The 24708-nt window shown below is 54.6% G+C and overlaps 12 protein-coding genes across 12 annotated transcripts; 8 read left to right on the top strand and 4 right to left on the bottom strand.

The window, feature by feature from the left end:
- PUNSTDRAFT_127042 (pectin lyase-like protein) lies at positions 1-2034 on the bottom strand. Its single transcript, XM_007385495.1, is given in 10 exon segments — positions 1-65; positions 122-230; positions 284-641; positions 693-756; positions 805-829; positions 878-1155; positions 1207-1371; positions 1391-1448; positions 1509-1618; positions 1672-2034. 10 exon segments carry the CDS (start codon positions 1751-1753, stop codon positions 34-36), a joined length of 1281 nt encoding a protein of 426 aa, XP_007385557.1. The 5' UTR covers positions 1754-2034; the 3' UTR covers positions 1-33.
- A 758-nt stretch (positions 2035-2792) lies between these two features.
- On the top strand, positions 2793-3266 carry PUNSTDRAFT_135953 (uncharacterized protein; the record flags this gene model as incomplete). Its single annotated transcript, XM_007385496.1, has 3 exons — positions 2793-2889; positions 2934-3007; positions 3063-3266. 3 exons carry the CDS (start codon positions 2793-2795, stop codon positions 3264-3266), a joined length of 375 nt encoding a protein of 124 aa, XP_007385558.1.
- Positions 3267-6490: 3224 nt separating this feature from the next.
- PUNSTDRAFT_70725 (DNase I-like protein) lies at positions 6491-7282 on the top strand (the record flags this gene model as incomplete). The annotated part of the gene is made up of 1 exon (XM_007385497.1): positions 6491-7282. A coding segment is annotated over one exon (792 nt), but the record flags the coding sequence as incomplete, so codon positions are not given.
- A 1221-nt stretch (positions 7283-8503) lies between these two features.
- Positions 8504-9073, top strand: PUNSTDRAFT_21024 (uncharacterized protein; the record flags this gene model as incomplete). Its single annotated transcript, XM_007385498.1, has 1 exon — positions 8504-9073. A coding segment is annotated over one exon (570 nt), but the record flags the coding sequence as incomplete, so codon positions are not given.
- Positions 9074-9886: 813 nt separating this feature from the next.
- Positions 9887-11179, top strand: PUNSTDRAFT_71391 (ribonuclease H-like protein; the record flags this gene model as incomplete). Its single annotated transcript, XM_007385499.1, has 1 exon — positions 9887-11179. One exon carries the CDS (start codon positions 9887-9889, stop codon positions 11177-11179), a length of 1293 nt encoding a protein of 430 aa, XP_007385561.1.
- Positions 11180-11460: 281 nt separating this feature from the next.
- PUNSTDRAFT_104876 (uncharacterized protein) lies at positions 11461-12953 on the top strand. The gene is made up of 4 exons (XM_007385500.1): positions 11461-11626; positions 11691-11914; positions 11968-12323; positions 12376-12953. Exons 1-4 carry the CDS (start codon positions 11467-11469, stop codon positions 12776-12778), a joined length of 1143 nt encoding a protein of 380 aa, XP_007385562.1. The 5' UTR covers positions 11461-11466; the 3' UTR covers positions 12779-12953.
- Positions 12954-13960: 1007 nt separating this feature from the next.
- On the top strand, positions 13961-15627 carry PUNSTDRAFT_104881 (DHH phosphoesterase). Its single transcript, XM_007385501.1, has 5 exons — positions 13961-14041; positions 14094-14397; positions 14448-14729; positions 14789-14992; positions 15063-15627. The coding sequence occupies exons 1-5, from the start codon at positions 13968-13970 to the stop codon at positions 15453-15455; spliced, it is 1257 nt and encodes a 418-aa protein (XP_007385563.1). The 5' UTR covers positions 13961-13967; the 3' UTR covers positions 15456-15627.
- Positions 15611-17226, bottom strand: PUNSTDRAFT_144788 (Snf7-domain-containing protein; the record flags this gene model as incomplete). Its single annotated transcript, XM_007385502.1, has 5 exons — positions 15611-15955; positions 16018-16186; positions 16241-16377; positions 16430-16864; positions 16924-17226. 5 exons carry the CDS (start codon positions 17224-17226, stop codon positions 15611-15613), a joined length of 1389 nt encoding a protein of 462 aa, XP_007385564.1.
- A 271-nt stretch (positions 17227-17497) lies between these two features.
- Positions 17498-18930, bottom strand: PUNSTDRAFT_144789 (uncharacterized protein; the record flags this gene model as incomplete). Its single annotated transcript, XM_007385503.1, has 6 exons — positions 17498-17742; positions 17792-17803; positions 17873-18363; positions 18415-18483; positions 18531-18700; positions 18754-18930. 6 exons carry the CDS (start codon positions 18928-18930, stop codon positions 17498-17500), a joined length of 1164 nt encoding a protein of 387 aa, XP_007385565.1.
- Positions 18931-19409: 479 nt separating this feature from the next.
- Positions 19410-20758, top strand: PUNSTDRAFT_71813 (OTU-domain-containing protein; the record flags this gene model as incomplete). Its single annotated transcript, XM_007385504.1, has 7 exons — positions 19410-19539; positions 19600-19874; positions 19936-20023; positions 20083-20137; positions 20192-20459; positions 20517-20631; positions 20688-20758. 7 exons carry the CDS (start codon positions 19410-19412, stop codon positions 20756-20758), a joined length of 1002 nt encoding a protein of 333 aa, XP_007385566.1.
- Positions 20759-20894: 136 nt separating this feature from the next.
- Positions 20895-22340, bottom strand: PUNSTDRAFT_121434 (uncharacterized protein; the record flags this gene model as incomplete). Its single annotated transcript, XM_007385505.1, has 8 exons — positions 22030-22340; positions 21918-21977; positions 21783-21864; positions 21573-21733; positions 21406-21520; positions 21246-21350; positions 21070-21192; positions 20895-21007 (listed from the first exon to the last, which is right to left on the bottom strand). Exons 1-8 carry the CDS (start codon positions 22306-22308, stop codon positions 20895-20897), a joined length of 1038 nt encoding a protein of 345 aa, XP_007385567.1. The 5' UTR covers positions 22309-22340.
- A 555-nt stretch (positions 22341-22895) lies between these two features.
- On the top strand, positions 22896-23963 carry PUNSTDRAFT_127047 (uncharacterized protein; the record flags this gene model as incomplete). The annotated part of the gene is made up of 5 exons (XM_007385506.1): positions 22896-23021; positions 23072-23249; positions 23306-23444; positions 23498-23613; positions 23664-23963. Coding segments are annotated over 5 exons (858 nt in total), but the record flags the coding sequence as incomplete, so codon positions are not given.
- Positions 23964-24708: the final 745 nt, after the last annotated feature.

The following is a 24708-nucleotide window of genomic DNA, read 5'->3' on the forward strand; positions in this document are numbered from 1 at the left end:
CATCCAATTATTGTGCACCGTATGATCCGTCTCTCACACCAGTGAATTGACGTAGTTCTCGATATCTAGAAAATATAACGTAAGTTATGGCCGTTTCAACGTCGCATGCTTTTGCACTTACTGGCATACCCGTTAGAAGCGATCACCATGGCATCGTTGACGCTTGGATTCAACCCGTGCGCGCTCTCGTATGCATCGGGTATGCCATCCCCGTCCGTATCTTTCGGTGCCTATCAAGATCATCAATGGAAGCCCGCTCTCTCAGTCCCTGAGGTAGACGCACAGTGCCTCCTGTGACTGGTCCAGGGCCATTGATGGGGCTGGCAGTAGGGTCCGTGATGAGCTCCCCGACCTTTCCGAAACTTCCGAGTTCGGTGTTGATCAAGTAGTTGTCGAGATGATCTCGCGACAAGCTGGCCCCAGCGGACGATATCACATGTGACAGCGCGTCTGTCGGTGAGAATAATATTGCGACACCAGGGTATGGGTATGGGTTGGCTTGGAAGGAGACATTGGAATAGTCGGCGATGTTCTCGGAAAGTATGAACCCGTTGCGCGTTCCATCCTGATCAGGATCGTAGTAATTAGTTTGAAAGTTGAGGTTGCCACGGGTGAACGGTTCAATCCCCGTCGACGGCCCACTGGCAAATGCGTGAACCACCAGGCGAAGATGACGTACATCGGGCAATTACCTGATGAAGACATTGTTGATGATGTTCACCTCCGACAGACCGTCCGAGTCCCCGCAGATGTAACCTGGGCTATGTAAGTCAGATATTTCTCTGCAGAGACGGAATTGCATACCTCCTCCAGTTCCCCAGTTATATACCTACGAATGATGAAGCGCAACCTCCATATATCCAACCGGCGTGCTTACCACGTTGTTGATGTACTCCTGTACCCCCTTGGTCTTTGGATTCCGGGTCTGGTTGTCGATATACAAAGTCCGCAAGATGCTCACCCCACCGCTGGTTTGTATCAAACCACCGGCACTGTGAGTCTCGAGACCTTGTGCGATGATGCAATCCGATATAGTAATATTGGAGACATCTCCGTTGATAGAGAACGTCTCGTCTCGACCCCATGAGACGCTGACATGGTCGAATATCATGTTTTGGCCGTTGGCGATCGTAATCGCATCCTTTCCAGCGTCACCTTGCCTCGAACCTTAGCGATAAGAATTTGCAGGGTATGGTACATTCTTACCGGTGGTCCCCATACGATACCGAATGTATCGCGTAATGGTGTTGTCGGCGCCAGAGTAGGATAAACCGTTGCCGTAAACTGTGATACCTTGCCCAGGGGCGGTTTGTCCTGCGATGGTCACATTCGGGGATACGACAATGCGATCACCAATAGTAATCAGACCGCCTAGAAAACATATGCGAACTATGAACTCGAATATAATGAACAGTATGGTGCAACTCGCCCACAGCAAACACGACGATCTGGGAAACGCATTGATTGAACATCAATGCACACTTTTCATGTAAAACGCTGTAGCTCACTCGGTTGGGAGATGATACAGCATCACGAAAGCTACCGGCGCCAGTATCGTTCAAATTAGTGACAACATAGACGCTGCCGTGACGTCCACCGCTTGCGACGGCGCCGAATCCTGAGCGAGATGGTCAGACGTACGATAGCTCATAGGGTCTCATAACGGGGCACCTTCAGCGCCAGGGAACGCAGGAATCGCCGTCGACAAGCGCGTCAATGTACCCATAGTAAGTAGGAATAGAGCTACAAGCATGACGGCGAAGTCGTGTCCGAGTCACTCCCCCTCTCCAGTTCATTCCACGTCTTGTATGCGTGATCGAGGAGATGGGAAAGCTCCCGGACCGTACGCAGAGATGCAAGGAACATGGGCATGTCGAAGAAGCTTGGATGGCAACTGCAGGGAACGTAGCTTCAGGACTGGACTGCCGTAGTCCGAGTTTTTCCCTTGCGATATGATGAGAGCCAACAGCGTCTAGCATGGTGTCTCTTCTCGACTATTCCCGATGACAGGCGGGCACAATGTAGCCGAGGAACACCAAACGGGCCGTAGAGAGTGGTCTCATGATAACGAACCAGAAGCTTCTCGTCGCCAACCTCGCCTCAGACGGTGTCGAACGTTCCGTTATTGATCATACGCTGGCTAGTACACGGATAAGTCGGTAATCTGGCAGTACATCGCAGCCCCCTACAAGGCCAAAGCTCAAGGAGACCAGTTGCAGAAACGCTTCAACGGGGGCTCCCTTAACCTCTAACCACCACCATGGCGAGGGTTCCCACGCCTCCGGGCTGGGGGGGATGGGGAGGACACGTTCCTCCCCTCGGACGACAACCCGGCCATGATAAATATACATGAGATACAAAACATCCTGCTACACTACGTAGCTGCTAATAGGCCATAAGTGCAACCGGCGAGATGGATGCACAACGCATGAACCGGATGACGCCCGGATAGGACACACGCCGGTACACACCGGGGACACTGCCACACCTAGCCAAACCGCCGCAACCAAACGAAACAAAGCCGGAACGAGCGACCGATGCCACTAAAGCCCATAGGGATAAAAAGACCAATACGAAAACAAACCATGAAAATAATCGAGAACCAGGCAGCAGGAGAACATGCCTGGACGGCCTAAACACAATACGCGCGGTCATTTCGCTTAACCTAAGCACGACTACTATACTTCCTAGACGTAATAGAGCCCACTCAAAATACCGACAAGCGATAACGGCAAAAACAAGCGAGCATATAAAGCGAATGTCGGAACACAGTGGCACCCCCACCCCCCACTATGCCTGACGACGATGAGCCACCCATCAGCATGAACATCATACCCTGGAACCTCATCTCACACCTGTCGACCCTCCTAGACAAAGAGCGAGAGGACTGTAAGCACACAACTAACACGAGGAAACCAACTGACCGCACCCAGACACCGCTCAACGAAGCATCGGCTACATTGCAGCCTCAGCCCGCATCCAAAGCGCACGCGTGTGCCGACACGTGGTATGAGGCTCTCCGCGAAATCTCGAGGAGCGTCTCATAAAACCCCCCCCATCAGCTACAGAACTCGGAGAAAATGCCACGACCGGAGGAAGAGACCGGCCCACCTGGAAAACCGGAGAGCCCGAAGGAACCCGAAATGCCCCGAGCACAACGGTCCATGCTAAACCGCTTCAAGAAACGCATGCACACGCGAACGAGGTCGGAACCACAGCCGGGATACGCAGGACCACCAAAGACGCTGGTGCGAAGCAAAGACTGATAGATACCTAATATACCGTGTAACCGCGACGGGCAATCCGAATAGAATCCTATGGCACGGCCGCCCCCTCAACCAACTTAAAACATCCTAAACCGAAAACAAACCGTCGACAATTCTACCTCTGCACTGGAGACCCGCCGACCGCCTAAACCGACACCACACACTACGAGAACGCCGCAGAAATGCCCCCTGAACCAACGAGCAACGTAACGAAAGCCGCGACGCTGGCTAGCATGAATAAAACAGGAAACCCCGCCGGACGCGGTAAGCCTGGATAATACTAAGAAATAAACAAGCCCTAACCCCAGACAGGTCGCGAGAAAGCTGGAAACGGCGAGAGACGTGGACCTGCCTCCGACAACCAACCTAACGTCGTCGACGGCATCCCAGGACACCCCAACACGTTCGCTGTCCTGGACGAGGACGGCCGAAACGACCACCCGCCACCCATACAGACCGAGGGCAAAGCGGGGAAAAAACGTAGAACGATCCAAGAAGTTGGTAAGCGCACCAACTCCTCCAAAACGACCAAAACAAACCCCCCTCCCCACGACAGCGAACGCGATTAGAGAGGCGAAGGTAGCGATCTCGAACGCTGAGGGCGCACCCCAGGGTGCACCCCGAAACCTGGCCGCCCATCCCGCCGACACCCACACCAACCCCGTCGCCGCCCAGACCATCGCAGCTACCGCACAGGAACCCCCCACTGCCGATTGCGCAGACCCGGAAATGACTCAGGGCACCCCAAACGCCACCCAGCTCCCCCCCGCCATACTCCAAGGTCTCCATGCTCCCGTCCGAGCCCACCCCGGCGCCGGCCAGGATGGCCCAGCCGCCCACCACGGTACGGACACCGTTACCCAAGGAACAACGACCACCGCCCACGAAGCCACGTTCCCCCAAAGCGAACCAACGACTGCAACCGGCACACCGACCATCATCCAGAGCGCGCACACCCCACACCGGGCGCCCACCGCCCAACGCGTCGCCGCGCTGACCACCCCCGACACCAGCGCCGCTACCACATCTCCTGCAACCGCGACCGCCCCCGAGACCGACGTGACTACTAGAACTCGCGGCGCCGACGCCTCCACCCCAGCCCAACAGGAGACGCCCGACGTGCAGATGGCGGCACAGGAAGACCTAGGCGATACGGAGCCCGCCTTCATCGTCACCCCAACCGCCCACCTCAGACCCGCAAGCAACACAGAAACACACCTAGGCGGGCAAGACACCCGGAACACCGCCCCCCAGGGAGTTGGACGGAGGCAGCAGGAAATAGCCCTGCTCGTAGCGGCGTCCCTGACGAAAGGCCCAACCGGAACACTGGACTCCGAACGTATCACGGACGTCGACGTCTCACGGGACGACGACCTTCCCCCCCCTCCCCCAGACAGCGCACCCGAAGGGAAACTAGCGATTATCGACGACCAACTCATTGCAAACCGCGCATACGCGGCCGTCGACAAGGACCGCCCCCGCCGGGTGGAGATACCCATCGCCCAGGCTCCGGCCGGCGGGTGGACCATGCCACACATGCGTTTCCGGCTCCAACAGCTGGAAGACATACAGGAGCGCCAGGTACGCGACTGGGCGGAGGAAGACGAAACCCTCAGCAATAACGTCCTCATCACCGTTTTCGATAAGCCAAACCTCTCGGCGGACGATGCCCAGGACGCCTTCGGAGAAGTACGCGCCGTGATTCAGGCATTCCTCGAGGACGGCGCACGAATGAGAATCATTATGCCGGTGGCGGCGGACAGACGCCAACCCCGCACGGGACTACTCACCTACCTGACGGCAGAGAACAAAGCCCGCATCCTCACGCAGGGTGTATTCGCCTCCGCCGACGTCGCCTTCCTCGCTCTCAGCTTCGACGACATCGTCGTTAACCCGTCGTACTACCTCACGCTTAAAGGACCTCTGGACGTGGACGCCGACCTCATGCTCTACGCCGTCCAGGTAGCCCTCGCTGGGAAAGCCTCCGATATCGTTATGGCCCTCGGCATGGACCCCAACGACGACAAAGCTATCGAACAGGTCAACAACTTCATATACAACCTAGAATGCCGGATACTTCCCTTCCTCGCGCCCAAGGGACGCCCGCAACCACGATACAATATATACGGCCCGGTAATCAACACCTCACTCCCTTGCGCATACCGCGACGTCCAGGCGATCATGTCGAAGACCAACTTCGGACACTCGCGGGTTGGACCCGTCGAACAGTGCCACGCCGGCCAATGCACCTTCTGTTACGGAGTCGACCATGTATACGGCCTGTGCCCGATCCGAGAGCAGATCCCGGCGGGCTTCCACGGATCAACCAAGAACTCCTCAACGCGCACCCAAGACCAAGGGCGCAGAGGATACGGGAATGCCCGCGGCGCGTTCAGAGGCAGAAACCGGGGACGCGGAATGTAAACGCGCGTAGACTAGACCAGACAACCGTAACGATACATAGACGATAGACGACGTGTAACCCCCACTCTGAATCTCAAACGAAATGTCATGCTGCTACCAACGATGGCTCGGGACTCAAGGGAGCGTGTCGACCGGTCGCGACACGCATCACCCCAAGTTATGCCGACCTAATATACAGCTCCTTCACCAGGAAGGAGGACTGATGGTCGACATGCTGCAAGACCGGCGCCTTGGCAAAGTGCCAGCGGAGGCCTATTTAGGCCGGACAAGCCGCGCGTGTAAGCTGAAGCTGAGCAAACAACTAAATGCCATCGCCCGAGCGGTGCCTATAGGAGTACCTCAGCATAGTCCTGTCCGTGGAAGACCGGACGACAATAGTCTCCCCCGGCGCCCTCGAAGGCAGAGGGCGCAATACGGGTCATACAGCCTGCTGCCAACACCACAACCACACACCCCCCCCCTTATCCACGGTCTCAAACCCCGGTCTTGGCGCGCGCCCTCCCGCGAACAGAGAGGACGTGCCCCCCACCGCCGGGCACGGCCTCGACGACGTTCGGAGAGGTTTCGGAGGCGGAAATGCTGAACAGGCTCGGGACGACCAAGCCCCGAAAGGCCCGAAGAGGGCAAAACGCGCCCACCTAAAAGTGGCGACCCTGAACATGAACGGACACACCGCGCAGGGCGGAACCCCACTGAACAAGTGGAATGACATACATGCTATGATGCGAGACGACAAGATCGCCATCATTGCGCTCCAGGAAACTCACCTCACAGAACAAAACCTAGAAGCAATAACAAGAATGTACGGGAAACGCCTGTGGATCTACAACTCGGCGGACCCGGAGCGGCCATCCAACTCCGCCGGAGTAGCCTTCGTACTAAATAGAGACGTCGTAAGCACGAAGGACTGTAAAATAATAACGATCGAACAAGGACGTGCCGTAGCCATAACACTATCTTGGCATGACCGCGACACGGTCACACTCCTAAACGTATACGCCCCAAACGAACCAGGGCGCCACGCAACCTTCTGGAGACGCATAGAGCAAATGAGAAAGGACAACAGAATCCCCCAGGTAGACTTCATGCTAGGGGACTTCAACATGGTGGAGGACGAGATAGATAGGGCCCCGCCCAGGGCGGAACTTGACAGTGCAGTAACAGCCCTCCGGGACTGCAGACGAACGCTGAGAGTACACGACGTATGGCGCGCGGAGAATCCCGCAACGAGGAACTACACGTTCATCAGTAAAGCGACGGGTTCCATGTCGAGACTGGACAGGATATACGTAGCAGAAAGGCGGAGCACAAGTGTATTTGAATGGGTGTGCCAAACCCCCGATGTAGTAACCGACCACAGGATAGTGTGGATGAAATACGCCCCGACAACAATGCCCTATATGGGGCCCGGAAGATGGACGTGGCCGGCCGGACTCACAAACGAAACACATTCCATATCCTCGGTAGAGAAGATAGGAATGCGCCTCCAGGAAAACCTGGACAGGATGCGCATCGAAGGGCGCACGGCAGAACGGAACCCACAGACGCTCTGGCAAGAATTCAAGGACAGAGCCGCCGAGATGGCAAGCCTCCTGACAGGGGCAGCCCTTTCGCGAACGAGCAGGAAACTGGCGAGCAAAGAATACGCCCTCGCGACGGAGATGAACAAAGAAGAAGCAGGATTGGAAGATGGCGTCGAACCGAGACGAAACATAGCACTCATGGAAAACGAGATACGGCACCTCAAAGGGAAGCTAAGGAGAGACGCGAAACAAACGAGTCAGGCAAGGTGGCTCGAGAAAGGAGAAACGATGTCCAAATACTGGACGGGAATCAACAAAGACAAAAAGCCACGAGAACTCACAATGAGACTGCGACGTCTGGATACGCCGAACCTGTACGCCACACGCACGGACGCGATGGCGGACATCGCGAGAATACACCACGAGCGGCTACAGCATGACAGAGAAAAAGAGGAGTGGGCCCATGGAACACACCGGCGGAATATAGAGGCGGCACTGGCGATAATCCCGGAGGAGCGCAAGCTGCCGGAGAACGTCAGAGAGACGATGCAAGAACCGCTGACAGAACATCATGTCAGACAAGCGCTTGAAAGATCGAAGAGCGGGAAGGCCACGGGCCTGGACGGAATACCGTATGAAGTATGGAAGGAACTCGACTCACTACATGCGAAACGAGTGAAATTCGAGATGGCGTCCTTCAACGTCATGTCGGTGATGGCGGAAATCTTTAACGACATCCAAACCCAGGGTGTGGACGAGAAGACACAGTTCACGGATGGATGGATGTGCCCGATATATAAAAAGGGGGACAAAGCTGACATCGCAAATTACCGACCGATCACTCTCCTCAACACAGACCACAAACTACTCACCAAGGCTCTAGCCATGCAACTCGCGGATGTGATTGGCGGAATGGTGCACAGCGATCAAGCCGGGTTTATACCGGGCCGGTCAATATTCAGCCAGGTGAAACTGTCACAAATGATGGTCAAATACGCGGAAGCCATGGAAGAAGACGGCATAATTGTGGCACTCGATCAAGAAAAAGCATACGACAAAATCGACCATGAATACCTATGGGCAACCCTGGAAGCATTCAACTTGCCGAAACGTTTCATAGACACGGTGAAAGCCTTGTACTCAAACGCGAACACAACTGTAATGATAAACGGCGTTAAAAGCAAAACCTTCAGAGTAACGAGAGGCGTACGACAGGGAGACCCACTGTCGTGCATTCTCTTCGACCTGGCAATTGAACCGCTAGCATGCAAACTAAGAGGGGACGGAAGACTGAGAGGGTTCCGGATCCCAGGGAAGGCGGAAGCCGTCATCGCGGCACTATTCGCCGACGACACTACCGTGTACCTGTCCGCAGAGGACAAGTATAGTGACCTCCTCGACATCCTAGACGGGTGGTGCAGAGCATCACGAGCAAAGTTCAACAAAGGTAAAACGGAAATCATACCGATAGGCACCGGAGAGTTCCGAGAGAGGGTATGGCAGACGAGGAAGATGGACGCGAGCTCGGCGGAAATGATCCCGCAAGATGTGCGAATATTAAAAGACGGAGAGGCGGCCAAGCTGCTCGGGACATGGATCGGGAACGGGATAGACGAAGCGGGAGTATGGTCGGACACGGCAGACAAGGTGAAACGGAACCTAGACAGATGGAACGCAGCGAAGCCGACACTACAAGGGAAAGCCCTGGTCGTGCAGATGGTGGTCGGAGGACTCACCCAATACAAGACGAGAGTACAGGGAATGCCGAACTCGATACTGGAAGACCTGAACAAAATGATACGCAACTTTATATGGGGAGAAGGCCGAGCCTCACCGATAGCGATGGCCGAGCTCCAGCGACCCAAGGAGGAAGGAGGGATAGGCCTCATCAACCTAGAGGCTAGAAACGAAGCTATCGCGCTGGTATGGCTGCGGGAGTACCTCACCATGAACGATCAACGACCAAGATGGGCCGCCCTGGCGGACTTACTGGTAAACAACGCCGCCCCACGAGGGGTCGACTCGAAGGACAGGCTGAACTCCTTCCTACAAGACTGGGCAGCGCCGACACAAGGCCCGAATGCAGCGAAGATGCCCAGGGATATTGCCCTCTGGCTGAAAATGGCAAAGAAATACGATGTCGTTTTCGACGCGATCAGGATTGCGGACCAGGTGAAGATGCTCCTACCTGCCTGGTGCCACCTAGGGGCACCGCGATGGACATACCACAAGACGAAGGACAAGTGCCTGAAGACCGCACACGGAGTAGTAACGGTCAAAGATATGCTAGACCAAGCGAAAAGAATACGGAAGATCAGTCACTCGCGGCACAATAGATGCCAGTGCGATGAATGCGTTGCTGACCGCGACGCGGGGTGCCAGGACCCGAACATGTGCTGCCAACGGGCGGACACAATACTTCGCCGGATTGAACCGCGATTCTCAATCCATAGTAAGAGGCGAGACGACGGACTGACCCTGACACACACCAGACAAGAAAAGAACAGGCAAGAGAGAAGACGTCGGGGAGTGATCCGTTTTGACCCATCAGTGTCTCTCAAAACCGAACCCGGCGAAGGAATAAGGATTTTCGCGGGCGAACACGAACCGAAGAGAGGACCTGCTACGCGACTCAGTAAACCTGCCAGGGGACGAAACGTGGAAGAAGAACGAATGACCATATATACAGACGGATCCTGTACGAACAACGGGTCCCTGGACGCGGTATGTGGAAGTGGAATATGGGTACCGGACATACCAAGCGCCAGCAGGGCTATCAGAGTACCAGGAGATAAACACTCGAACCAGAGGGGTGAAGTCGCGGCGGTCCTGGTAGCGCTGCAGACGACGGCGCCCTTCGTACCGATACTCTTCAAGACCGATTCGATGTATGTGATTGATGGCCTAACGGCACACCTCCCGAGGTGGGAGGACATAGGGTGGACGGGAATAGCGAACTCCGACCTGCTCAAAGCCACGGCGTTCCACCTGGGGAGACGGTCAGCGACGACGGACTTCCTCTGGGTCAAAGGCCACTCGGGCGAGGAAGGAAACGAAAGGGCTGACGCACTGGCAAAAGAAGGAGCCAACAAAGACGAAGCCGACCCCCTCGACCTCAGCATTCCCCCAGAGTTCAACCTTCGGGGCGCGAAGCTTTCGGCTATGACCCAATCGATGCTGTATGAAAGGGTATTGGCCCACAAAGGACCGAAGACCGTACGCCCGGCAGCACTGGCCCCGCTGGACATGACACGACACGCAATCAAGGAGACGAACGGCGTGATGCTGGACGACGAAGCTCTGTGGAGATCGATAAGATGCAAAGACCTCCGTCAACCGGTGAGACAACTATTATACCGCGCAATGCACGGATCCCACAGGCTAGGGAAGTTCTGGCAGAATGTCCCGGGCCTCGTGGAGAGAGAGGCATGCGCCTACTGCGGGGACGAGGAATCACTGGAACACATAATGACGGGATGTGATAACGGGCCGGGGAAGGTAGTGTGGGACCTGCTGCACGACGCCTGGCCGCAAGGCCGTGGAGCCCCGCCCAACATCACGCTCGGCCTCATCCTTGGATGCGGCGCGATTCAAATCAAAGAAACAAACCACGAAACAGGAGTTGAACAACTCCGGACTAATCGGTCAAGGCTCATGAGGATACTAATCTCGGAGTCTGCGTACCTGATATGGGTGCTCCGATGCGAACGGACGATACAAGACAGGAAGCACAGTGGAGAAACAATACGACGAAGGTGGGCGATGGCCATACAAAGACGACTTGAAAGCGACCACGCTATGGCATGCAGAACGATACGCACGGAGTCGCACGTGAGGAAAGTGCAGGGAACGTGGGATGGACTGCTCTTAAACGAGCAGACACTCCCGGAAGACTGGGCCAAACGCCGTGAGGTTTTAGTGGGTATTAAGCTGCCGAGACTCCGCAGACCGGAGCCACCTAGGTAGTGCACGAGCCCCACTCGCCCTGGAGTCCCCCCAGGGGTCGTGGTATTGAGCATTTTTCCTCGGACCGGGCTACACAAAGCCCGCTATTTAGGAGTAGCTTATTTAGGGCTAGACATGCTTGTCGACTGCTAAATAAGAATATCTGCTCGTCCAAAAAAAAAAAGAAAACGCTTCAACCTCGTGGGTAACAGAAAGAGGAAGCACGTGATCGTGAGACTGGCACGGGTGGCGGTAATTGCCGGCCTCAAGCAGATTCAAAGGCTGCTCCACCCGATCGAATCGCGAGCATGTCGTCTAACGAAGCGCTCATCTTGCATATATGGCCCGGCGCCTGGGGCCTGTCTTCACTCCATCCTACATGTTTGGCCGCGGTGCTTTACCTACAGCTCGCCGTCCCTGGCCGATTCACCGTTGCCGAGTCCACCAATCCCGACGCATCTCCGAGCGGTAGGTGAGTGGTCGTTCATCTCACGAGTATATGACGAATGACGGACATCAACGTGGTGCGCAGGCGTATTTCCATACGTGACTCACGATAAGCGGGTCGTATCCTCTCTGGCGTTGATCGTCAAGTACGTCTCCGCTTTGCCGGAGTCTTCGCTGCGATCCAACGGGGAAGATAAAGACGCAGACGCGTACATACGACCCGACTTGGACAAGTCGCTCGTGAATGGTGAAAAGGCCCGAAAAGTAGCTTGGTGTGCTCATGTGGAATCTCAACTAGGCGATTTGGTGGTGCGTCCAGTGCCATCGAAGCCGACTAGTAACCTTACACCGGAATTTCACAGGCACACATGCTCTTTTCCCTCAATGCCAACTACTGGTCACTGACGCGACCTACGCTTGCGTCTCAGCTCCCCATACCTCAACGGTACTACGTACCGAGTCGCATCCGCGCATCTTACCGACCGCGTCTGGAAGCTTCCGAACTGTGGGGTATACCCGAGCCAGAGGAGAAAGAGTCGGAGACGCACGGGCTCTGGAGGAAGAAGAAAGATTCCGAAGTCGAAGAAGAGGCCAAGGAAGCGAGAAAGCATACTTTCAAGAAAGTATTCGAACGAGAGAAAGTGCTCGAGAAGGCGAGAGCCACGCTGGATATATACGTACGACTACTAGGTGAAAGGTCCTTCTTCTATCATAACCGGTATGTCCCTGTACTTCCCGAAGTAGTTTCCCGTGGCTCATCCGCACTTTAGTCCTACAACGCTCGACATCACACTCGCTGCTCATGTGCTCCTCCTGACCAAGCCGCCGTACCCGGACCCGCTACTCCAGAATCTGCTTAACGACTCCTATCCGACACTCGTCGCGCACGCGGAGCGAGTTCACTCGTATTGCATCCCGGATGCTGCTGCGCTGCGCATTGTGTCTGGCTCATCTACGGGCTTGACGTCGCTCATTCCGTTCTCGCACGGTGTCTTTGGTCAGGATAGCAATCGCGGTACCTGGCCGTGGACGGCGACAGTGGCAGCGGCTGCAGCCGCAGTAGCTTGGTTTATCTTGCTAGGCCCACGACCTGTTCTGGCGGCCCGACCTGATGATGAGGAGATCTATGACGCCTTGGGCAAGGAGATGGATGAGCAGGTTGGAAATGCATGAGCTTGGAGCCTGGAGGTACTTACTCCCGATTCACCGTGCTCTGACCCACGTCTGAATAGTGCTTTTTTTCTTATGCTATGATCAATACTTCAAGCGCATAGGATTATTGGGATACTTAGTGCAAGTACTGTAATTTTACGACCTTAGGTTCGGTCCGCCCCCGGGGGGAGACAGCTACAAGTTCGGGCCCGTGGGAAGTTCGCAAACTGACTGTAGTCAGTGTGCAATATTCTCACAGTAGAAAATATAATTCCCACGGTCAGTTCAAGGCCTGGATATTGGTGGCGGGACAGGGGACAACACGGGAAATTAGGTTCAGTTCAGGTTGCCAGGGGACAGGGGACGAACCTAAGGTCGTAAAATTACAGTAATGCAACATACAGAATAGAGAGCTTCCAAAATCGATATATATCGAGAATTTATTTTCAAATCGTGCGATTTGGCCCGCATTTTTGGCCATAGAATGGGTGACTTCCCGTAAGGATCTGTAAGGCCGAATAGAATAGATTTCGCTTACAAATCCACTAAGCGAGCAATGCCGAAAAATCGGCATCGTCAAGCCAAGTTATCGGTTTGTCGGTCGCTCGTACAGACCTTTTATCTGGAAGGGGGGTCGACCCCCCCTTCCAGACCAGAATGCCCGTTTACAGACTGGAATTAATCATACACGTGACCTTCTCTCTTCCTCATTCGCTGCTCCGCCCTTCTCAACGTTTATGACGTCTGTTTCCGCCCCACACTCGCAGGACCGTACGGGAGCATAGATTTACAGCATAACCCACAGATCGGGGTTTCAACTGTTTATTCTGTATTTCTGTCGCTACAGATCTTACGGGAAGTCATCCAATATCAAAATCTCGATATATATCGAAACTGGAAGCTCTCTAATGTCAGATCTCCTCATCCACGTTCACGATACGCGCACGTGATATGTGTCCGATGAAGAGGCGCCGATCATATCCTGCCAGAACGTCATACATCCGCGTCCTACGTCGTCTGTTGCTGCGATTATGCATATCTTGTTTTACCGTTCCCTCCGTCCAATCTGTCTCTGCGCCTCGCCAAGTTTCGAACTGCCGCAATAACCAGTCGTTGCGTATCTTACGGGACTGTCCACGCTCGCCATTCTTGCGCCCGGAGTGTTCATAGCTGGCGGAGTTCGCCTTCGCCGTTGCGGCCCCTGACGACGATGTCCTTTGCCACCACCAATTGGCCAGCAGAGGCGGGAGCGTTGGTTTCTGCACGCAAATTTCTGCGCGAATGGTATGATCCCGACCCCTCCGCACGAACGTCTGGTAGAATCCGGATTTCACAGCGCAGCACAGTCGAAGCACACTTTACTTGTTCCTGACAAGGACGCAGACGGCCTTAGTGGCACGCTGATCATATACCGCACTCTCCGCGCTCTTGGGCATGCTGCCGAAAACATCAGCGTGCACTTCGTCGAGAAAGGGTCGAATCCACATCGGGATGCGGAACGAGAGCGGCTCGCAGCTCACAGAGCAGAATATGCTGTGGTAGTAGATCAAGGTAGCCGGCCGGGCCCCAGCTTGGTGCCGGGGGCAAAAACCCTCCTCGTAGACCACCACCTCAGCGATGAGTTTCCTGAAGGAACATTGGTAAGTGGCGCATGCCTTGCCTGACTGTAATCAACTCACATCTTCGCCAGGTTCTCTCAGCTTGCAAACATGAACCCGTTGCCACATCTGCGACGCTGGCGTACGTACTCTGCCGGCCGCTTCATCGTACCGTTGTGTCCTCTTGCGACTATCTGTGCGCCATGGGCACCATCGGCGATCTTGGGACAACGTTCAAGTTCGAACCGCCTTTCCCTCAAGAGGAAATGAAGGCCTGCTTCAAGAAGTACACGAAGAAGAGCATAAATGAAGCTGTCGGGCTAGTCAACGCTCCTCGGAGGACTGCTATCTACGACGTCGAATCTGCCTGGCAGGTATATGCTCAATCTGGCTTGTTTCATGTTAGCTTCTGACGATTGCGTGCTCATCGCAGGCTTTACTTCATTCCACCTGTCCAACAGATGTAACTTCACCACCTCGGAGCTCTGCCGACAAGGTCAAATGGTCCCGGCGTCTGCACGACGCACGTCAGGAGATCAACGCAGAGGTGGAACGGTGCAGTCATGTTGCTCCGAAGTTCTCGGGCGATGGACGCGTCGCCCTTTTGCGCATACATAGCGAGGCGCAGGTGCATCCGGTACACGTTCATCCCGTCTATGGTCAGAATACAATTCTTACATGATCCGTTCTCTATTCCCTTTCACCAGGTCGTTGCGACTCGCTGGGCGGGCCACCTCAAGTCTCCCAGACTGCGAGTTGTTATGGTCGCCAATACAGGGTATACTCCTGGGATTACCAACTTCTCGTGCCGCGTCGCGCGCTGCGCCCGGCGCCCGGACGTTCCAGCCGTCGACATCATTGCGATGCTGAAGGCGTACGCCGCGCGCGAGCCTGGGTTGACGGAGTCCATGGGTCAGGATTTTGCGCGGGGGCACAAACAAGCGAGCGGCGGTATTGTGAGCACTGAACAGTTTGAGAAGCTATGGCACGTGATGGAGCAGAGTGATACGGAGGGCGAGGAGAGCCCGAGGAAGAGGCGGAAGGTGGGAACGACGAGCGCTCAGAAGAACACGTTGGAAGGATGGGTGAAAAGAGCTTGATAGCATCCGGCGTTCCTTTGTCACGAGGCAATGATAGATGTAATTGTATTCGCCATAAAATGTGTATTGTACAGATGCATGTATCAATGGCGATATGTATCACGAAAACGGTAATGCGCATTCTATGTTGTGTTGCTCCGCTGCTCCCCTGTACATCACTGAGCCTGCACTTGCTCCGGTGTCGCTATGCCAGGGGAAGCATCATGAAGGGCAGGTACGTGTGCTGGCACGTCAGGCAACGCAGGAGTTGGCTTATCGCGGGCTTTATCCTGTTGTTGTTCTCTGATCAGCGCCTGCAGTTCTGCTTCCAGATCGCTGTCATCGACGCCGGTCGGCGCGGCAATCTCGACGCCATCCGTAATAGCGTCATCAACCTCCTTGGCGTCTGCCGTGGCGCTCGCAAGGGCATCCATCGTGTCGTCGATGTGGTCTCTCTGTAAAGAGGGATGCGCCAAAACGCTGCGCAGGGTAGCCGTAGAAAGTTCGTAGGTTTGCATGATCTGAGGTGTCCACGTAAGCATCAGAACGCCGTCATGACAGTGAGGGCTGGAGGATAGCGTACCTCAACATCGCCAACGGCTCGCTCGACGTCCAAGAGAGTGGAGTGAAGCTTTTCAAGAGACAAAAGACGCTTGGAAAGCAGGTCTTCCAGCTGCTTCTTTGCGCGGAGATGGGTTAGCGCCATGGGCTTCCGTTGAGCCCGCAGTGCAGCCGTCGTTTTCGCTGTCCGACTGAGAGAAAAAGGATCGATGTCCGAGACGCGAAAACAGTGGAACGAGGCTTACTCGTCCATCTGATACTGAATGCTCTCGACTTGGCGTTCGAGGTTAGCGACCGCGGTCTTCAATTCTAGTAAGCCGTGGTCGACAGGGGTGATGCTCGCTTCGGCACCGCTTAATCCTGTGGGTATGAACTTGACGAGCTACGAATCATTGTTAGGTCGAGGATTTCGACGGTTTCGAGGTGTCGTTCACCTCTCGCTCAACTTTCACGGCCCCTTTGTCCCTCGCTAAATACTTGAGCACGACTTTCACGTCGCTGTCAGACAGCCCTCCTTCAACGACACTCCCGAATTCGGTCTTGAACGATTCAAGGCTGAATATCAAATCCTTGGGCGTCCCATAGCTCCGTTCTTGCATTTCCAGTATCTTCTCGGCGGCGTCTTCGAGCAATGCGAGGACGACATAGTCGCCCTTCGCAGTTCTCCATCGTTCGCGCTCCGGCTGTACATCATCCGGAACCAAGCCTGTTTGCTTCAAGGCCCACCACACCGGCTTTCCAACAACATTTGAGGCCACTCTCCAAGCCAGAGAGGTCGGGGTATAGATGGAGGTCGGTGCGGTCAGGAAAGCCTGGAGGGGAATCAATGGAGGAGGTGACGTAGACGAAGGCGCAGTAGAGAGCTCGGCCTGTGCTAGTAATCTATTTGTCAATCGTAGATGCCAAAAAAAAGCAGTAGCGCATTTACCGTAACGGTACCGAGGCTGAGCGGTTTGCCAGCACCTTCGTAGCGAAAGACCTCGGCCATAGTGGGTTCGGCGTGTAGAACCAGTCGTGACCTCCCATTTTCACTCGCTAGCAGACCCTTCTTTACAGCCTCCTCAAAGGTTTGCTGCCACCATCGAATGTTGGCCTGATAGGACTGGGGATTTGAGTGCTTTTGCCGAGAGAAGTCGGAGTAGAGCGCTTGTAGACGCGAAGTAGATATGCCGGAATATGATGAGAACGCAGAGAGTGTCTTAGTGGTGGGGTTGAAGGGTGCTTTCGACATCGGATTTCGCGCAGTTTGTCGGCGCGCTGTGTGGTACCGAGGCGGTAACGAATGCCGCAAGAGGAGACCTTGCGCGGCTACGTATGTCACGCGTCGGTCACCTGACCAAGATGCTCAGTGGTGCTTTTCTAGTCTTTCACAAGACCAAGATCCTCCAAATGGTTTCGCTATATGCAAGCATACTATACACATCGCTTATACTGTGTGGCTCTTCTCTCTCCAATGTTTCTTTCAAGAAACTAAAGCTATCTGTGCGGGAGAAAGCAACTGTTCAAGCGTTGTGGAACGTAGGGACGAACCCAGGACTTAACGGTCCTTTCTCGCGATCGTCGGGAGCGTTGTTTCTGGCCCCCTCATCACCGTGCGACTGAGCCTGGACCCCCCTAGTGTGCTGGTCCTTGTTTTTGCTGTCCTTACTGTCTTCGCTATCCTTCGGGGGCTGCAACCCGGCATAGATGACCAGGATAACCGAGCAAACAGCCACTACGACCATTTGCGGGAAGAGACCGCAAGAGTCTGCGGCACTTGATCAGCGCGAGCGCGGCACAACTTGAGGTTTGCATACCAAGTATCAATCCTTTACAGGTGACAAGTCAATGATGGATCCCAGGACTGACGGACCGGGGGTAGAGGGGGGGGGGCTTACCAAACGCAGGCGCTCCAACCCATAAAGCTCGGAGAGCCGGTATGGTCAAGATAACTGATACAGGCAAGAGCATGATGCCGGAATCTACCTCGGCGCCGATAGCGACCCTCAGCGTAATCCAGACGACCACGGCTGTCAAGAGCCAGTTGACGACGAAGATTATCACTACAAATGCTTTTGTTAAGGCCTCTCGACCAAAGCGCGAGTGCGTCGTGCGCGCAGAGGTTGTCGTCCCGTTCACGTCGTTCATCATCACGGGCAGGTCCCAAACCAGATGAGGAGCGAAATTCTGGGTGGAGTCTACGGCAACGAGGCTGAGGATTGGAAGGGTTTCGTTTGTGTTGTGGTCTTTGGTCATGAAGGTCGTCTCCAGGTCGTAACGATCGAACGGGAATGCGGACTGTTGATCGCCACGCGAAAAGTTTGGTACGAACGAAAAGCCGTCGATACTCAGAAGGTGCGTAGTCTCCACTCTATCCGTAGCTTGAACTCTGTATGCCTGTGAGTGATACTACAGACCACTCCTATATCAATCACTGTACCCAATAACCTGGTTCGTCGATACAGCGATCGGTTTCAGTCCAGGGTCATACGAGAAGACCTGCTGACCGCTGTAAATAGGTGAGTGCGATGTTCATCCGTTCAGTCAATCACTAACCCATCCACGTAGATGTCGATTGCTCGTGACAGATCACCGCAGTTCTTCGCGCCCAAAACACCTGCCGTGCCATCCAATAGGAAACCGGCACCGCAGCCAACGATGAGCCACGATATTTGAACTTGACGAGCATCCACGTCGATGTTGTAGATGTGTCCAAGGAACCTAATCTAGAACAAAATCAGGACCGAAAGATGATTGAACGAGGCTTTTCATAGCTCACTCCTGAGCTTCCTGGATCGTCGCTCTCGAGAATCGCCTTCAGATTAGCACCGCCCACAGACACCGTGACTGCAAACAGGATGATCGCTACGATGGCGATGAAAGATGCGAAGCCTAGGAACAACCATCGCATGCGCGGTCGCTTCCACTGTAGCACGCGTGCAACAGGGAGGTTCATGTCATGAAACGTCGTGCAAAGCGTAAGGGCGGATTAAGGCGAGCGATCTCATCGTATTGGCGGCCGTGCGCCTTTATACAGGCTCGAGCATCCTGAGGAGCAATCTGTAAGTACGTCTTTTGGCATCAACTAACGACGGAAATGTGTGATTGCGTTTTGACATGCGTGGCCTCTCGGGTTTGACGGGTTTCGCATGTCGGCTAAGTAGGCGCTCGTTTTAGGCGGGATCACAACGTGTTGGGCCAGCAAAAGTTAGAAACCGAATTCCATATCAGTAGTCGTCCCCGCACGCTGAATGTGCGAGTAGTACGTAAATATGCCTTGCTGCCGATTGCACCGAAGGTCCGAGACTACTTACATACAGGTTCGGTGGCGGTGCCGCGGAAGCAGAATTGAATCCAACGTAAAACTCGCATTGGCGGCAGGCTACAGCATCGATATCTGTTACAACGTACTCGACTTGATCGACGACCGACAACATGAGCCCATTGCGTCTCCGTCATCCGGGTGGCGTCACCACCATTCAAATCGACATCGGCAATGCAACTGTCCAGGACTTGCAGCAGGAGGTGTACCGAGCTACGAATATACTGCCGTCGCTGCAAGACCGTGCGTCGAGCTTGTTCCTTGAATCCGATTTCGATCCGTTCAGTTGATCGGATGCTTCAGTGAGGACTGGGTATCCGCCGCGCAGCCTGGAGATCATCCCGGAGCTGCCCGCCGATAGCCTCGGATTGAAGGCTGGCGATCAGCTTATCGTGAACACGAAGGCAGGGAGCGTGTCTACCGCAGTCGGGGGCGCAGTAGCGTCTGCGCCTCCTTCTCAGCCCTTTGGAACCCCTGTACCGCCAGCCGCAGCGGCACCGCAGCCAAGGTCCACACCTCTGGGGCGGCCACCCAAAGCAGCTTCTCCGGATTTCGTGGAGACAGAAGGTGGCGCCCTAGTACACCGGGCAAGTAGTACCCCTTTCGGGCTTGCGTTACAGGACCTGACAACTGCCTCAGATTGTGCCGGATGACAACTCGTGTCTTTTCTCGTCCGTCGCGTTGGTTTTCAGGCAGGATATCGGGAAAGCGTCGGAGATGCGGCAGCGTGCGTCATCGTCCCGGCAAGTCGCAGTATTGAAGACAGTAAACGAACACGGGTTGCAGTGGCGGCCGAAGGTATACGTGGAGATCCGGAGACGTTCAATGAAGCCATCCTCGGGTACGTCGCGATCACATGTCCACTTCTCATCCATGCAGACCTCTTCTATTGCAGCCGATCTCAGTCCGAATACATCGCTACCATTTTGAAACCCTCCACATGGGGAGGTGCAATCGAGCTTTCCGTGTTCGCGAAGATGTTCGCAACCGAAATCGATTCCGTGGACGTTGAAACGGGGAGGATTGACCAGTTCACGCCTCCGCCCGAAACGAACACGGGCAACCGATGCATCCTGATCTACTCGGGTATTCACTATGATGCAGCTTCCCTGGCTCCAGCACCAGACGCGCCGGGGGAGTTTCACCAGACTGTGTTTCCCGTGGTGAGTCACCATAACTCCGCCGGGGCTTAAGCATTGATTGGATGTGATATGGTGTAGATTGCATCTGGCGACTCCGATCCGATCTTAGTAGCTGCAAAGAAACTGGCTGACAAGCTACGAGCGAAGAAGGCGTACACGAACACCTCGACCTTCGACTTGAAATGCGAGGTCAGTTCGGTTACAATCTGGTATATGCCCCGCACTGACTTGAACAGATCTGCAAAAAAGGACTCAGGGGAGAGAAGGAAGCCCGCGCACATGCCGCGGAGACCGGCCACACCAGCTTCGGCGAGTATTGAGAGCAATTGCGCGGGCATTGGACACCTCCAGGTTATCGGACGTTCGGAACACTTGTTATGTCTTTCCTGTGTCCCAGAATGCATTGAAATTGCTCGTCTGCTCGAAGAAGATATTATGCGACCATGTTCTGCATCTTCAGAGCTCGCCCTCTATGTCCATAACGATGGGTACATGGTCGCTTGCTCCGTAACACTCGCTGCGTATTTCGCACATCTTGACGCGCCTGAGTATCCGCTCGCTGAGTACAACTGCGGAGTGAAGAGGTCAGATGCGTAGCACCGCGACCTTGGATATACTCTGAGATACGTACACATGTCGAGCCTCCAGCCAAGACCTTTCATACGTGCATTGAAACGATACGAAAAGTAGGTATAGTGACGCAAGCCTGGATGCAAGTGTCTCCATACATCCACGAACTTCTTGGGCTCTGAATCTGTGTTACTGCATAAGGCCAATGGTTCTTGGGTGACCGACGCTAAGCCTTACCTGCGTCGGTGTTTCCAGATGGGTTGAGCACATTCTTGAACCAAGACGTCTCGATTTCTGTATAACCGGGAGTTTTGTTCCAATTGCGCTGTGGATTAGCGAGGTCTGTAATCGACGCATGTCAGATCCGGAATTTAACGCCTAAGATGCACCAGGTTACCTATTGCTTCTGGCGCTACGTTGAGATCACCAACCCAGATAACGGATTTTTTGGCATCCAGGGAGCGCAGGTATGCCTCGAAATGTGTTTGCCATAGCTTCTTGGCGTCCATGGTCTGCAAGCTCGCATAAGTCAGGAACATACAAGGGGGAAATGGCCATAATGACCTTCAGTTTTTCTCCTGCGTTCACCACGTACGTCCCGACAACATATGTTTCCTTGAACTCCAGGGTCACAATTCGTCCTTTTGTTGTCCCTTCTTCTGGATGACCAGGGAGATGCTTTGTCACGGACAATGGTTCGTGCTTGGACAAGATGGACGTGCCCGCTGGTGTGCGCGTCAGGAACCGAAGTACAGTCGAAGTGCAAGGACGGACAATAGGTCTTCTTCTCGGAGATTGACCAGTATCTGTAGGGGTATCGTTTGGTTAATGTCGGGTCGACAGGCTCGTCGTTAATCTATCGAGAGCCGTGAGTATGTGGAATGCGTATGTTGGTTGAACCATACGTGCCTTGGTCTCCGTCAACACGAGAATATCCGGATCCTCTGCCTCTACATAATACTTAAAGCCCTGAATCACCGTTAACAGTAAGTCAAGGGTCAAGTACGCGACTCGTGCTGACCTTCTTTTGAGAAGCCGCCAGTCCACAGATGTTCCAAGAGGCAATCCGAAGCGTTCCTGCGGCTTTTTTCGGGAACCTGATCTGTACGGGCATGACCTTGTTTGTCGGTTGACCATTGGGACCAATGCCGGCGCCAGCAGCGTCGCCCGCCGACCCGTCCCCCTTGGCATTGACATTCCCTCCAATCTTCGCGCGCTTTGTCGCCGTGTCGGGCTGATCTTCCTCTGGCGATGAAGACAGCTTTCGCTTGGACGTGGATGCACTTCTTTTCGGTGGCATGATTCGGGGAGACAGAGGAGAATGAGATGCAGTACGGGGTTGAATATGCTGACCAGTCGAAAGGAGCCAACGCGCCCGTAACATGAGAAGCACTACTGAGGTCACGGTCACGAACGCGCCCTCTCGCGTGTCCTGATTTGGGAACGCGTCCCGGCACTTGCCGTCGGCATGTTCAATGGTTCGGAAATTCTGTGTAGGGCCTAAAGTACTGCGACACCAAGCATATACTATCGCAAGGCTTCATGCCTGCTACATCGACGAAGATAATCCACCGACATATGCCACCCTCGTAACTTACCCGCTTGTGCGTGCCTCTTTGTCTCATCTCCTAGCCGGTGGGCCTGATATTGTGGCCCGCAGATCCACCTTCTCTTTAGCCTTGTCACTTAAAAGTCGTCGAAATCGTATTGCTCTCTCGTCCTGCTATCCTCTCGTCTTGATATATTGCTTTTCTCCGCGCTGTCTATCCTCTCTGCTGCTTTCGATCCGCTTGTTTCCGTCCATAGACTCCCGGTGGCTACGAAGACACCTCGTTTGATCATTCAACGAACATTCAAGAAGACCTCTTACGAACCCTGCCCTTCCTCATGCTCACGCTCAACGGATATTCTGCGTGGATTGTCTGTGACGGGAAGCCCGTTCCAGAATATGAGACTCATGTGGACACGAAGAACAAACGTGTTCGGTGTTGGATTCCGGGTGACGAAGGCAAGGTGCGAGATGTCCCACTAGGACGATGTATGAATTCTCAAGGATTATTCAGATCTTTTCCGTTCACTGGAAAGATCTCGGTACCGGCGTTACTAGTATGGGTTTCATTGCACTCGACGGATCCACCTTTCCCGGTCGTTTCTTGATGGGAAGGGGAGAAACTCAAAGGGACGGTGTTCGTACTGGCCCAACGACGCAGAGGCCGTTCATGTTTGCCCCCGTCAAGGAAGGTGTGTATCACGTTCTATACCGGCCCCGCGACACGCGGTGTTGATTGCTTCGAAAGCCGATAGAAAGACCCATAAAGACCACGGATCCATCGTCCTGAAGATCATGCAAGTCAAAAAGAACGGTCCAGTCAAGAACGACGGTGTCGTGCCTCTCCCCAAACCCTCCAGTCTGCCGCATCAGGATGTCCGCGTAGGGTACGTCTCGATCAACTCACCCTCGTCCCTTTTGATCATGAGTTCGCCTTTAGGTTTGGCCCAGAGTGTCCAACATGGGAGAAGCATCCTACTACCTGGAGCGTCGAACCAGTAAACAAAGCAAACCCGCGTGATCATATCTCTTTCGTATTCCGCTACCGGTCCCGAGGTAGCGTCATTCCTACGTTTGACCGACATAGCGCTAATTTTGTTCTGAAGCATGGCTTCGTGAACAGGGAATCCTTGCCGATTCGCCCTGCTTCAAGCACGAGAAACTGAACTCTGACGCTTCAACTCCGCCTTCAGGCCTCGATATCTCTTCGACCTCCCGTCTCAACGCCTCTGCGACTCCACCATCTGATCACAATATTTCCCCGGCGCTTCGTCCTGGTTTCCTCGCCTCTTCGCCTTCTATTCCGGACGAACATTCTGAATGTGTGCCTGAGAGCCAAGGGGAAATGCCTCCAGATTCCCCGCCGCCCACGACAAGCCGAACTCCGCCGTTGCATGATACTCCACCCCTCCCAATTGTCAAAAGTATGGAGGATTTGCGGGCGCTGGGAGTTGGGAGCGCAGAGGGACAGGGAAATGGAAATGATCAAGAAAGACACCGAGTCCCGTCGTTTCGCAAGCCGCAGCTTAACCTCGCTACAAGGCCGGATCTTGTCAGGTCTTCGTCCGTACCACCCCCAGGCCTTGGCGTCCGCGGGGTCGATCCATATCTAGAAGCACAACCATCACTACAGCGCGCGAACACTGTGCACAACAACGGATCGAGCGCTCGCATTCCGTCCACAGTGAGATTCATACACCCAGCAAGAGGCGTTCAGCAAAGATCTGTCAGCGGCACACTGCCAAGAACTTCCGGGACGATGGCGGCACCTGTCGCGTCCAACCCTGCCGCTTTCCTTCGGTATCAGTTGCTGTGCGCCATGCTTAACGCCGTGACACCCCCGACACAACCTACCATCTCGAAACCACCTTCTGGCACCGTATACACCAAGGACCTCTTCCCTCCTGTTAACCTTCCGGACGAACATCCCCCCCGTCCCATGTCACAGCCGAACATCAAGCCTCTAGCTTCGCTCCACGTTTCCGGCAGCTCGGGTCAGCCACTCACGCCGGCTCCCAGCCCGTCTCCTAGCACATCCTCGCTCGCCTTACCTAAGTTCAAAGTTTACGACGGCGGGATTACGAAGGTCTGTGTCTGATACGTAGACCCATTTTTGACTGCATGCTAACCTGCATTTCATAGCGTAAGCCC

The sequence above is a fragment of the Punctularia strigosozonata genome (assembly GCF_000264995.1).
Source record: "Punctularia strigosozonata HHB-11173 SS5 unplaced genomic scaffold PUNSTscaffold_9, whole genome shotgun sequence".
In the NCBI taxonomy this organism is placed as follows: Eukaryota; Fungi; Basidiomycota; class Agaricomycetes; order Corticiales; family Punctulariaceae; genus Punctularia; species Punctularia strigosozonata.